Raw genomic sequence first — 14,831 nt, 5'->3', positions numbered from 1 at the left:
TATATGGTGTCTAATTGTTAATTCCACTTTTGACCAGGTGTTTTTGGATGAACTTTTTTGTACATTTTGTTTTTTGGTAAAGATTTATTTTCCTGTTAAAGCAGCACAGTAGGCAATTCTTTAGATCTCAGTATCTTAGGAAATCTTGCAAGTAATGCTGATCAGGCTTATCTTCCCTGTCTCAAATTTTTTTACTAGCTTTTCACTTAGCTCTTAACATTGATATCTAATGTAGCATTTTAGTTTTCGGTGAGGCTCTCATTCCCTTCTGCATCTGAAATGGCAAAAATAGCACAAATATGTGCACATCACATATTTGGAGTATGTTTGAGAGTTCATGGCGTATAGAAGAGAAGAGAGATTCTAGAACAAGTTTGTAAGAAGTTATTGCTAGTTTTTTTGATGCTGAGTTTTAGTGTAGAAGAGAAGAGAATATAGAAATGTCATATTTTATGGAATCATAGTGCGTCAAAGGACCTTGGTTATTAATATAATACTTTCAGAAAACCTCCTATTTCTGCGTTTGTAGTGTGTATCTAGAAATGGCAGTTTGGCCTAAATGGAAGCGATACAACGAGTCTCTTTTCATGATGAAGGTGATCAGACATAGGTACAGGTCACCCCAGGGATGTTGTGGAATACGTGTCTGTGGAGCTGTCAATGGCTGGCTGGCCATGAGTCTGATCAACCTGGCAGGCCTTGGAGCTTGGCCCTGCCTTGAGCTTGGACCCTGATGATCTCCTGAGGTACCTTCCAGCCTAAGCTGTTCTGTGTTTCTGAGTCTCCATCCATTACTTCCCTCTAAAGCCGTATGTTATTCCGAGTTCACGTGAAGCACTCAGTCTTGACAGTTGTGAAGAGCTTGTGAAATAAGTTTAAGTCCCGGTGTCTTTTCTTGAAGTTACTGAGTTGTAAGTTCGTGTTAGGCCAGAAGGGTCTGCAGGTGCTTGGTGTTTGGAAACAACGTATTTTTTTCTGCCTGGTTTGCCAGCATTTCTGTTACTAACATCTTTCTCAGGGTGTTGGTGAGGGAGAGCCTTCAAGTGTGATTATTAAAGTTTTGGGGGGGTTGTTCTGTTTTCTGGGGTTTTGGTATGAAAAACTCTCCACTGACGTTCTTCTTAACTGCAGGCGTGCCTTCAGTGTTGCCACCGTCTTACTTAAAATAGGTTGCTACTTGAACCTCTGCCTTTCTTCCTCTTTCATCTTGCTTTTTAAATCAGTGTGCAGGGACAAACTGCACTAGCATTTTTATTGCTGCTTCCTCTTTCTTGGTAGCATCAAAGGCATCTCTTCGGAGCTCTAAGTTTGACAGATGTTCCTGTTCTTTTCCTACTAGAGATATTTCTTCTGAATGTTAAAGAACAGTTGCATGGTGTAATTCTACTACAATATGGTGAGCTGGCTTTCTCATTTTATGTCTTCAGGAGTTGTCATGAGTCTAAGCAGTCTGATTGAGCACCTGCTTCTTGCTGTCTTACTACCAGTGCACAGAAAATCCTTTGGAATTTTGATTAAGGAGGAGACAACTGGGACTAGGAACTGCAATTAGCAAGAAGAGGGAGGCAGGAGGGAGTGGAAAGTATTGGAGAAACTAGAAAAGATATGGAGCCTCCTTAAAGGTCATGTAATCCTTACTCGCATAGCTAGCAAAGCTGGAATAGCTTTGGCTTGAACAGTGCGTGGGTCACGCTTGTCTTGAGCCTCTTTAGACACAGCACACAAATGAGGAATCTTTTTGCGTACTCCTTATAAGACAATGGCAATATCCAGAAAGTGATAATTTTTTCACTTTAATTTTCCATGAGCTGCCAATCATGAATACTTTATATTAAAGTGTAAACATACCTTGTTGGCAGGCTCATCTAATTAATTAAATAAGCGTGCTTACAAACCATTCATGCTTTTTAGTCATGTGAAGAACTAACATGCTGTAATTAAACCAGCTATTAATGATGATAATGTTCAGCGTTTTGCCCTCAAGCTACATAAACATATATATCAAAAGGAGCAGTTCTTTTTTCCTCAAGATTTTTCTCCGTGGTGTTCAAAGATTCAGAAGTATTTAGTAGTGGTGGTGGTGAAATTTTTTTAGTTTTACTCATGAGATAACTCTGCTTCTACTGCTAAATGCGGCTCCAGCCCATCACAGCAGCTTAAGGGTTCCTTATGCTGCCTTCCTGAAGTGAGAGGCCAGACCTGTCTGTCTTCCCTAAGATGGATTTCAAATGAGAAGCATCTTCACTGTCTGCCGTATTGCTGTGTTCTTTTGAGCACGCCTCTTTCGGGGTCTGTTTGCCAGTTTGTTCTTAGTGTACTGAGAGAACCTGCAAATTGAGGGAGGTTCTCTTTGAAGTGTTCTTAGTGGGAAAGGGAAAACGATGAGTGCGAAGTCTGTAGGAGGGGGGGTCTCTCTGAGCCTCCATATCATGTTTTCCAAAGTGATCCTGCGAACTGCTCTTCTACAGAATGGAAATCTCGTCGGGTTTTTTTCACCCCATTACTATTCTTCAGAGGGTTTTTGAATGGGAAGCTGAAAGGCAATAAAAAGGAAGAGGCTTTTTTGGTAACTTGTCAGATAAATTGAGTCTTTTTTTGGTAATGTATAATAGCCTTATTTGCAGACAGATTATCTATTGTTTTTATAACAGGTTGTCATTTCCTGATTATTTTTTCTTTTCCCTTAATGGAAGTTTGCAGATGTTAAGAATAATAGAGTGTACAGTTACAACAACAGATGACATTGTGCTCTAACTCTATTCTTTTCCCATTTTCTTTAGGCCACTGAGGAAGTCTCAAAAAACCTTGTTGCCATGAAAGAAATCTTGTATGGCACGAATGAGAAAGAACCCCAGACAGAAGCTGTGGCACAGCTTGCTCAAGAGCTGTACAACAGTGGTCTTCTTAGTACCCTAGTAGCTGACTTGCAGCTAATTGATTTTGAGGTAAGAAAAGAAGTTTGACACTTCTTACATTGTATATGTTAAAACAAACACATCTGAGTTCTGCCACTTCAGTGGTTAAGACATCTGCCCATCTTCAGCTTTCATTTTTCCCTATCTGGGACAAAATCATTAGAGAGACAACTCATTGTTCCAAACTACCTAGAAACATAAGCAAATACAGAATATGAAATCTCTGGGTTTAGGCACATAAACCTCACAAAACTGAAGTAGATAAACCTCTAATCCTGATGATACAGTTCTGTTAACATTATGGAATAATTTTTGTTGTCTGCACAGGAGGGTTAATCCCTTATTAGTAATACCATAGTGAATACAAGCTGTAGTACTAGAAGGGATGTCTCCATTCTCATCTTGTTAAATTAAATTACTTAGAAAAGTAGAAGAATTATCATAACATTTATGAAGAATTTTAAATGTTTAAGTTAAAGCTGTTAGTTTTACTAACAGTCCAGTATTTCTCTCTTACCTTAGAAATAAGTTTCTGTTTTCCTCTTTTTTTTTTCCTGTCTATTAAAAACCCAACAAACCCAGGTTTTTATTGGTTACTTCAAAGTAGCAATACTTGTTTGTATTCAAATGTATTTCTATACAAACCTCTGTCTGGCATTGGTCACCACATTGTGTGGAATAATTTAGCTTCCCAGCATCATAGTGAAAAATCACCCTATTTAGTTGTAAGAAATTGCAGTACAATTGGATTTTCCTATTTTCCCTGAGGTCCCGCAAGAAGCATGTGGTTGTCTAGGAAAGGAGCCAAAACCCATATATCTCACTCCACAGCCCTGACCATAAAGACCATCCCACTTAAGGCTGCTTAAAACCGGGATTGTTCACAAACAAGTCGTTCATGATGCAAACACAACAGTTTAAAGTCCTGTTGTAGTATGGCATGCCCAAAACAATGGCTGCTTTCCCTGTTCTTTCTTCTATCCCCTCCACCCCACCCATGACTCCCTCTGATTTGTGTTTAATTGTAATACAGTGGTATTTTCCCTTACCCACACAACTGTTTATACTAAGTGTAAAACATTCAGGTTGTTAAATAAGCAAGGAGCCCTGGGAGAGCAGAGTGGGGGGTGCTGAAAAGGGATGGCCTTTAATTGCCGAAGAAAGGAAATTGTGAAAAGTCATCTGGATTCTGCTGACCTCTAGATTCTTATCAGCTCCGTGTTTACTCAGCCCTGTTATTAGTGAAGGAAACCTTCATTATCTTCTGCTAATGAAGAATGCTAACAATTTGTTCAGACTTGCTCTCATTAAGGAGAACTATTCATTTTATTCTAAGGGGACTTGGAAAGATTGCGACTGGTTTCCTGCTTGTGGGCTTTCTGCTGCTTTGTTCTACGAGGGTATGACGATTCCTCCTGAGAGAGGCTAAGTCGTTCAGGCTGCTTTCTAGGCTGACCATGTCTGCTTTTTAGGGATGGAATCTGGCAGACTGTGCAGCTATTGTTGTTACCTAGAATGAATGTCAACAAACGTGCTCTGGTTGGGGGTTTACTGCATCTGAAATTGTCTCCATTACTAATGGAGATAGATACAAACTTGATTTCCTGTGGGTTCTAGGTCTAGCATTTGTTCCCTCTGGTGCCCCACCACAGCTTGAGTTCATTCAGTGATGAATTAAACGTCCGTTGGTTTTTGCCTTGTCAAGAACTTCACTCTCATTCTGAGGAAAGTTTTCCTGTAGAACAGGAATGCGCAGCTAATTAATAGACAGAGACTGTTTACTCTGACTCTTAAAACTGTGTCTAATGTATGTGAATCTGAATAGTATGGTAAAAACACCAGTAAAGTACCAAGTTTGATGTTTGAATTAAGAATGGTCTGACTGTCCAGATCTTGCCTGTTTCAAATGATACCCATATCTGGGAGAGTGCTTTCCAGGTAAAGCAGTTAACACAACCATCTACTTACCAGTCTTACAAGTAACCAATTATCTCCCTGCTGACTGGTGCTAGTGTGTCTCTAGGGGAGATGGTATCTGTTTTGGAACTGTTGGGCTTTGTTACTTTTTTTTTTTTTTTAATGAAGGAAAAAAAAACCCCTGAAAAAAAACCGCCTTTTGAATAAGGGAGCCTGAACCCTTCTGCGTTTGTTACTTTTTTTTTTTTTTAATGAAGGAAAAAAACCCCTGAAACAAAACCGCCTTTTGCATAAGGGAGCCTGAACCCTTCTGCTCGGAAGACAATACTAGCACAGTCTCCCTCTCACCTCTTACAGTCGTGACTATTGGCATGGGGTTCAGTGTCTGTTTGCCCTTGTCAGGCCATGAGATCACTTAGTAAAACGTCCTTCCAACAATAACCAGCTTTGGTATTACTGCGTACCACTATCAGGCCAATGATCTGCATAATAAGGAAATGCTATTCTTGCTGGTGAATCCAGAGCAAGTTGTGAGATCCAGCACAAAATTGGCACCGTTAGTGAATGAGAGTTGATGACTATATTATGTGGAGTTTGAGTAAAGCAATTTCTGGAAACACTGCTCTACTCATTTCAGAACAAAGAGTTGTGGTGTTGCTTTGGGCTGGCTTTCAATGGAATTGTAATTGAGAAAACAAGCGTTTACAAACAAACTCTTATATCTTGAAAACAATGCTCTAACAAAACTGTCCGTGGTAATTCACAAACATGCCATGTGTAAAACTACAGCCCTCCTACGGTTTCATAAACATTTATAATAAAAATATTTCTTAGGTAATCTTGATGCTGATTATTTCAGGAAATTGACGTAATTTTGAATAACTGCTGTTGATTTTAAAATTCGTACTAGTTAAATATGCCCTGCATGCTACTCAAACTTGCTGGTGTTACTCAGGGCATCACTTCTTGATGTAACTTATCTGTGATCCGGCTGCAACATGATGTAACGTTTTGAGTGCTTTGGGGTAATTGCGATGGGTGTAAAGAAACTAGAGTATTTGATCTGTTTAAGATCAGAGTACAGAGGCTGGCTGAGCTGCAGAACGCACGTGGAGTGAAAGCATGAGGTGATAGTACCGTTAAATTGTTAACTTACTTGCCTAGTGGACTTGTATATTCTGTGTTTAACTGTGAATGTTTTTGACAGGGCAAAAAAGATGTTGCGCAAATTTTCAACAACATTCTCAGAAGACAAATTGGTACAAGAACTCCCACAGTCGAATACATCTGCACTCAACAGAATATATTGTTCATGCTATTAAAAGGGTATGTATGATGCCAAGCATAAATATGCCTTTACCTGAAGTAAGAAGTTTTTAAATTCATGGAGAAGCAGCAACAATTCTGAAAGGTTTTTTCTTTCTCTGCAGTGACTGAAAACAGAGAACTGTTGGTAACCTAATATATTCTTACTGGGGTAGTGCAGACATTTTCCTTTCAGTATATCATTTGATTCAGTTTAAAGTATTTCCTTGTGAGCTTCCTCATTCATCAAGAGTCGAAGGCTGCTTTCTGCCTTTAACCACTGTCATTTCCAGTTTGCTGTCCTATCCCCTGGTCTGAGTTAGGTGACACAAATGCACCAACTCAAACTTCACCAAAGAATGAATGATTTGGGGCATGTAGTGGGTGCCAGATGCTGTTTCTTCCATGCAAGAAACTTTGTGTGGAGAAAGCAGTTTTACATCTTTTTAGTTTCATGCTGACTCAAAGATTTAACACCAGAGGCAGTATGGGATGTTTGCTTCAGTTCATACAAGTGGAAGATCTACACTCATCTGCCAGAAGTGCTTTGTTGTTTGTTTTTTTTTTTTTTTTTCCCCTGCGTTACAACCCTGATTTTGGAGGGAAGTGACATTTAAATGTTAGAAAGGAAAACAGGATTGTTTATTAATGGTGGCATAACACAAAAGAAAATACCGATTCGATACTTACTCAAAATAATTTACAAAAGAAGTCAAAGATGTTTGAGATGCAGAGAGAAGAAACTGCTTTCTCAGCATGCTGTCATCGATAGGTGACTGAATGAGAGCTGTAACACGTTTGTCCTAATTTTTAGTCTTGCGTTGTCACTTTTCAGAGAGCATTATTCTGACAGGGATTGTTGAAACATATTCATAAGTCAGGATATTTGAAATGGGCATTTAGTTGGCTTTAGTGACTTAAATGTTAGATCTTGTATCCAGCTGAGTCAAATTTATGAAAATATAAACTATGGAAGGAGTTGCAAAAAAGTTCAGTAGATTTCAGATTTCCATGACAGGTTAAATGGAAAAGTATTGCAGAATTTAACATGAAAATTAATTCATAAATAATATTTTTCTATGGTAATATAGTTAATGCTTAGTATGCACAGTGATACTTTGCTCCTGAACTATTCTGGTGGATTTAAATTAGCTTGAGTGGTATAGGCCGAAGGATTCTTTAGGTGGGAGGCAGGAAGGACTGTAAGAGGCTTTGACCGCTCCAGAACCAGGTAGTAACAACAGACGTAACTTCTCCATAGACTGGGATAGCTTATACTGCATCATGCTGAGACAGGTTCTTGGTTTGGAGAGGCAGTTCCATCTTCACCCAGTGTCCTACTGTTAGCTTGCTTGGGAAAACAAGGAGCTAGCAGCAAGTACAAAGGTGTATTTCTATCCAGTGTGTCTTAAACACACTGTTGGGAGATTTTGACAGCTGCTGTTGGCGTGTGCTAAAATCAGCTGGGAGAACCCTGTAGTATTGGAGCAGAAAACCTGCCAAGGAAGTGTGGCAGCAGTTTCTAAATGAAGCCATCAGGGATGGCTTCATCGCCTCCATCGAGTCAGTGATGGACATGTTCCAGAGGTCTCTTGTCAGAAGGTGCAGGTACTTTGCTGGAGACAATGAAGACTCGGGCACAGGGAAGCCGATCAATATTGTCCTTACGAGCAGGGGGCGCCGTTGTCAGCATCTCATGATTGAAGCCCGTAGTGTGTACAGTAGCTGGTGGTGCTGAGAAATGACTTGAATTTATGCCCGGTAGTATTAGCCCTTCATCCTCATCTCATGGATAGTTTTATGTGAATTGCTGTCATGTTTAAGCAAGCAGCCTTCAACACAGAGATCACCGACTGCTTTTCTAGATGTCTGCAATCCCACCAATATGGAAAAAGAAAACGGCTTTTGAGTATGAAGAAAACAAGAAAATATATTTTTATTTAGTCTTGTTTCTCAGTTTGTGGAAATAATTTGTATTGACTATAATTTATCATTTAGCTGGCAATGCTTCAGTAAGATTTTGTAGAAGTATTTAAACGTGGTGTTTAATGCAGAAATAAGTAGCTCTAACTTGCTGAATTCTTTTTTACCTGATAGCACTGAAACCTGTCATTATTAGCAGCGTGGAGGTGCAGTGCTAACTTGTGAAAGTATTTATAAAGAATCTCTGGTTGAGGTTGTTTGTTTGCTTTTTAAATAGGTACGAATCTCCAGAAATTGCTCTAAATTGTGGAATAATGCTTAGAGAATGCATCAGGCATGAACCACTTGCGAAAATAATCTTGTGGTCAGAACAATTCTACGATTTCTTCAGATACGTGGAAATGTCAACGTTTGACATCGCTTCGGATGCATTTGCCACGTTCAAGGTAATGTACACAGAACAGTGATTATTTCTGTAGTTCTCTTTGTGAACCTAGATGGATGAGTTACATTTTTTTTCTTGTCCTGAGACAACCAGGTTTGGGTCTATAAGCATAATAGTATGAACGAGTGGGTCTTAACCTTGGTCGTGTGTAGTTCTGTGCAGCGCATAGCTTTGGTCCGTAAATGGGACTCGTCAGCGATAATTCCACAGGCTGTTAACCGGTGTGAATTATCCTAATGCATCGCAGCCCTTTCCTAAGTGATGCCAAGATTCTTAGCGATGTCCAGGTAACTGTATTCATGTCCTAAATGTCTTCCTTTAATGAAAATGGCAAGATTTTCTATCGGATGCCTCGTGTGTACTGCCCGTTTAAAGACCATGTAGATGTACTGTTCAGACACTTCAGTGAGAATGTTGGGTTTGTGCTTTTTTACAGGATTTGCTTACAAGACACAAGTTGCTAAGTGCAGAATTTTTGGAACAACATTACGATAGGGTGAGCAGATGTATTTTAATATTCAGAATTTTCTAGTGCTGTGTGTTGTATTTCAAGAGATCTTTTCCTTGTTAGTTTTGGTTTTGGAGATTTTCACTCAGTATTAAACCAATTTAGCTTACAGTAATTTCTGCCAAGCAGTAGAATTAAGTTCAAGATCTTACTGTTGCATGTAGAAAGATGTAAAAAAAAGAGGAGTTGGCAAGAGGAAATCTAGTTCTGTGAGAACTCGTTCTGATTTTTCCACTAGAGGGAACCCTTTCCTTGTCTTTTTTCTTCTCTGTATTAACCCCTAACAACCAAAGAACAGGACAGCCCTCAACTTGCTGGGGACTCTGGAAATCAATGAACAGCGTTCAGTACCAGGAACTATTACAGTCTTAAGAAATAATGAGAACTTCTTCCATCACATTGTAATCTAAGTATTTAAGACGCCTAAAAGAGTAAATAAATTTTCTTAAAGCGTATGTCTTAACAGTAGTGACTTCAGCAACCTGCTGAGATTTCAGATTTTGTTTACGTTTTTTGGTGTGGATTTGCATCTCCTCCAATTTGTTCTAATCATTTGGAGGAAGAGTGCGTGTTCCACTTGGAAAGGTGCTAACCCTTCTCTTTATTCTGTGTTAAGTTCTTCAGTGAATATGAGAAGTTACTTCATTCAGAAAATTATGTGACAAAGAGACAGTCACTTAAGGTAAGGCAGTTTTATTTTCTTCTCAAATGCAAAGTTAGTCAATTCCTTTAGTTTCAAGGTGGGTTGGCTTTAATTGAAATGACTTCAATAACTGCTTTGGCTAGTGTTTATTTTAATTTTTCATGTTTTAATTCTTGGGATCTTCTACTTTCCTGTAGTCCAGTCCTTCCATTATTTAGTGTCCAACACACACCATGTCATTTCTCTCCCTGTGTGGAAATGGCTTCAGGGAAGTATGTTCATTTTTGTTGGGTTTTTGTTTGGTTGGGGTTTTTTTTACTTCAACAAATCAGGACACATTTAAATCATTTAATAAGGATTCTTATGACTAGAGCAATACTAATCTTACATTCAAGTAGAGAGGAAACTGTGAACATAAATATAATACCTAACTTGTAGCAAGAGCGCTACGTGTGGGGAGTATCCTTTCAGTCCCTTCTGGACAAAGAAGGTAGCAAAAGAAGTGTAAATATTTCTCATTTGAGATGCTTCTTTGTAAAACTACATTCTTATTGGTGATATAGAGTTTCTGTAGAAATGAAAAACATGATGAAATCATGGTGAAAAAAGAATGAAAGGCTTTTCTGTCAATTCCAGTTCATAACAAGGGGGGAACAAAAGGCGATTTTTCACTTGTAGAGAAAAAGGAGAAGCTGCCACATCAAAATAAGAGAAAAATACACCCTGCACTTAGAAATTCAGGATGTTTGAGTTCCACTGTTACTATATTTACAGACCGGTGTGAACTACTCTGTGTGTTTGAAAGCAGTTGTGAAGAAGTTGTTTCTTATGTCTAGCATCAGTCATTTTTTCATTGGGGCTTGTTTTCCGCTTTTAGCTTCTGGGGGAGTTGTTATTGGACAGACACAACTTCACAATTATGACGAAGTACATCAGTAAACCTGAAAATCTCAAACTAATGATGAACCTTCTACGAGACAAGAGCCGTAACATTCAGTTTGAGGCCTTTCATGTGTTTAAGGTACGTTTAAAAAAACCCCATGATAAAACAGCAAAAGAACCCCACCAGAAGTGGTTTAGTTGAGTAAACTACTTAGTGGAGCCTAAATGGAGCATGTCTGCTAAGTGATTAAATAAAGAGAGAGCTGATGTTTGTCTTTATCATCCATCTGTACAAATAACTGTCTTTGCACCGTCTGAAAACTGTTTAGAAACCACTTAGGGACTTTCATACGATTGTAAGTATAATCTTCCCTAGAAAATTTTGTAATTCAGGAAGGTGAAGTGGAGGAAGATGAAGAGGAATCCAGGATTTCATGTGAAATCATGAATTACCCCGTAGTGCAGAACTGTTTTCCTCATGCTGCCTGGTCGATGAAGGATAGCAGTGCTTTAGTCAAGGCACCTGGATTTCAAAGACTGAAGTGTAATCTGCCCGTTGTAACAGATACTTTCTGACCTCTCAGCAGACAAGCAAATAGCTGAAAGCTTAGAGATAAAACTTGAGATCTTAGAGTTTTCAGTGAACTTCAAGATGCCCATTTGAGGCTGTATATCGTATGAAACCATGTATTTACTACAGAATTTAATTGTCAGGGGTCTTCAGTGGTTTCTGCAGAGGGGGTTGTGGCTGGTCACCTCCCACAAATTTTAATTTACTTTGCTACTGGTATTCAGCTTTTAAGAAAAATGGAGTAATTTTATTTAAAAACTCACATTCACTCCATTACTTTTTCTGTAGAGATACTGGAATACAGAATAATTCAAACATCATTTTAAGTTGTTGTCATCACTGTTTTGCTGGCGAGGTTTCTGTTTTAACTTAGCCTTCTGTTTCCTACTGTTATGCTAAATGCCTTCTATTTTCTTGCAGGTGTTTGTAGCCAATCCTAACAAGACACAGCCTATATTAGACATCCTTCTAAAGAACCAGACCAAACTTATTGAGTTCCTCAGCAAGTTTCAGAATGACAGGACCGAGGATGAACAATTTAATGATGAGAAGACCTATTTAGTTAAACAGATCAGGGATTTGAAGAGACCAGCACAGCAAGAAGCTTAATCTCCAATAAACCCTTAAAATATTAAACCCAAATTCAGCGTTTGCTGTTAGATATTCAGCATCAGGCACTCTTATCGATTCATGAGGAACATTACTGCTAATCTGCTGTTCAGTGAACGGTTTTTGTTCTTCTCTTTTCTTTTTTAGTCCAAGTTGACAAACATAGCTGCTGCTTTCTTGCACAATGTGGACTTTCTTGATATTTGTGTCATTTCAGAATTCAAAGACACTGCTTGTTTTAGGAGTCCTGAAAGAAAGATCCTAGGTTCGTGAAAGCAAACATATAGATACTAGTTTGGTTTAGGAGAGAAGGTATTAATGTAGTTAAGTAACAGGTTGCATGCTTGCAAATCTGAGTAAATCTGTATGTTTGCACTTACCTTGTTTGAGATATGAGCACAATGTGACCTGTGCATACCTGGCACCATAGTATAAGATTATATGCCTTGATTTAAAAAATGTGCAGTGCTTTATTTGTAATCAAAGGGGAAATGTATCTAAGATGTGAGCTTATTGGGATAAACAGTTGTCTTGCGAATAAACTGATACTGAAACTTAGCAACTTTAAAAGAGCGAAATCTCAAGGTTCATAAGGAAAATGTATATATGCCTTTCACTGCTTTATGGATTTTTTTTGACATGATTTGATTTTTTTCTGAGAATTGACTTGTAAACTTGGAAATATGTTCGAAGGGGTTTTGTTAATTTTGCTCTAAAGGTATTTCAGACAGTAGACCTAGCAGTGACATTTTGCATTTCATTTCAACAATGCTTGCTGGTTTCTTTTGTATATAACTCCTAGGCTGCTCATTTCTTTAAAATATGATTTAATTTGTACAGCAGAGGAATGTTATTGTATTAGTCTGTAACTATTACCTAATATTGAGTTTTGCAAAATGAATGCTCATATGTAATTGAATAATTCAGATCACATGGAAATGCTGATTTAACAATCTTAAGTACTGCAGCATTAAAAGGAAAAAAAAATACCCACCAAACAAATTCTTTGTATTCACTTATCTAATGGGGTGTCATCAGTTAGGGTAGGCTGAAATAGAGAACTGGAACCCTTTATATACTACATTCTTACTGGATAATATTGGCCTTACTCAATTACACTAGCATTGTGCTCACCAGCTCAGCAACTGGCAAAGATGATGCTAAATTAATATCGATTCCTCTTCCTTTTGCGGAGCCTGCAGTGCATCAGTTCCTTCTTACCGTAAATAACTCAGTACAGTAGTTGAGTAAGTGAATGATTTAATTCCCTCCGATTCTAAGAAACAATTTCATACATGTCCTAGGGTGACAAAATGATTGAATTTTGTTGATCTTGTTCTTTAATGCTGCAAAATATCAGTATTTATTAAAAACAAACCCAACTGATCTTGCACCATGTTCTTGTTACTGTGACCATACAAAAGGAATCTAAATATAGCAAAATTATGTTATTAAAATGGTATCTATCCATCATAACAATCACCACCGAGCAAAATTACAGGTTGGAGTCCGAAAGTTCCAATTACGCATGGCTGAACCTGATTGTGAATGCGATAGAAAGTGTTTGTTGCTTCCTGTCTCCTAATTAAAATATTTCGCAATCAACAAGATGAAACTCCTCAGTGACGTGTAAGCCGATTCGCAAGCCTTCACGGGGGAAGTCAGATAGCTCCAGAAAATTGGGTGTTTTCACTCAGTTGTTTAAAATGGCTCTTAACGTTATAATTGGTCTTTTAAAGGTTCTTAATATGTCCTTCGCGAACGGATTCACTTTGCCTACAGGGAGGAAAATCGTGTGCTCTTACCAAAGGTCACAGGCAGGCGGGCTTGGCCATGAAGTGGTGTTTTAGTTCAATACTAACAGTCTATTATATTTTGGTTTTTTGTAGCTGAGTGGAAGAAAACATTATTTGCCAAGTTTCTCACCGAAACATATAAGGCTTCCTCTTTAGAAAAATGTAGACGTGGGAAAGATTTATGTGAGTAAAGGAGTAAAACATTTGGACTGGGATCGAGGTTACTCTATATTAGGCCTTGGAATCAACAGCGACAGTGACTTTTTTAATACATGGAAACATTTGAATGTTGGCTTTTGAGAAGAAGTTGTATTTAAATTAAAGCTCATTTGACGTGCTCTTCATATTAAACAAACCTATTGTTCTGGAAGTGGTTTCTTATCTGCTTAAAGGCTTAAGGGTATTACTAAAAGTTATTTAAGTGTGAGCGGGTTTTGGTTTGATGCCTTTTTTTTTTCTTCAAGCTAAGAGGTGTATACAGTTGTAATTCTACTGCCATGTCAGCATTTCATTTCTTCTGAGGAAAACGCGTTTCTTATCCAAAAAATCTGGCTGGCCCCATAATTTAAATTGAAATAAAATTTTGAAGAAAACTGTGTGTTCTTTACTGTGTTACTAAAGAGGGTGAGTTTCTTGTGGATGTGTATCTGCTCTCCTTTATTGCCTTAGAGGGGTTGAGCTTTCTCCCTTTTAAATGAGAAATAATTTTAAACCATGAAAAACTCTGAGTCGCCAGAATGCTTTTAAGGAATTTACTAAGTGCTGTCTTAGAGGTGTCATCAATTTTGATTAATTGTTGGTAGCCATTTGTCTATTTGTAGCGTTATCTGTTGATTCTTTTCTTTTTTTGCATGACTAAGGGCAAGGAGAGGAGATGAGATTTCCTGCATCGTGTCTAGGGACTGGACCTGATGGCATTAGTGAATCCTTGATAATTTGGGGCCCTTCCCTTCTCCCTAAATTTCAGGAGCCGAAAGTGTGCGTAGTTGGTGGTAGTTCTCTTAGGAAATCCTATGGTCTCTGTGCCTTCGGAGCTGTTTGCCTCTGTCCGTTTCTCACAGGTAACACCCCAAGTTATGCAGGGGCAAACGTCAAGAGAGCACGTTACAGTTAGGAAAAAAAATCCCAACCGAAAAACATTCAGGGATTTTTTGATGCAGATTCTTCAGATGGTTTTGTTTAGCAAAAATTACTGAAAAAATATGGTTTGCTGCCAGGAACATACTTAACCTTGCAAAGGTTAAAGACCAAAAAATATGTGGTCTTTTATAGCCCCTGGTAGAGGCTACACCTGTTTGAGCCATTATAGAAAATATT

General features: G+C 38.3%; 1 protein-coding gene across 1 annotated transcript; it reads left to right on the top strand.

Annotated features, from left to right (window-relative positions):
• The first annotated feature begins 2,784 nt into the window (after nt 1-2,784).
• On the top strand, nt 2,785-13,085 carry CAB39 (calcium binding protein 39). Its single transcript, XM_010135535.1, has 7 exons — nt 2,785-2,945; nt 6,040-6,158; nt 8,338-8,506; nt 8,942-9,001; nt 9,630-9,695; nt 10,534-10,677; nt 11,530-13,085. Exons 1-7 carry the CDS (start codon nt 2,814-2,816, stop codon nt 11,716-11,718), a joined length of 879 nt encoding a protein of 292 aa, XP_010133837.1. The 5' UTR covers nt 2,785-2,813; the 3' UTR covers nt 11,719-13,085.
• The last annotated feature ends 1,746 nt before the right edge of the window (nt 13,086-14,831 follow it).

The sequence above is a fragment of the Buceros rhinoceros genome, unplaced genomic scaffold, assembly GCF_000710305.1.
Source record: "Buceros rhinoceros silvestris isolate BGI_N320 unplaced genomic scaffold, ASM71030v1 scaffold17004, whole genome shotgun sequence".
Classification (NCBI taxonomy): Eukaryota; Metazoa; Chordata; class Aves; order Bucerotiformes; family Bucerotidae; genus Buceros; species Buceros rhinoceros.
Note: the sequence above shows the minus strand (reverse complement) of the source record. Positions and strands in the feature narration are given on the sequence as shown.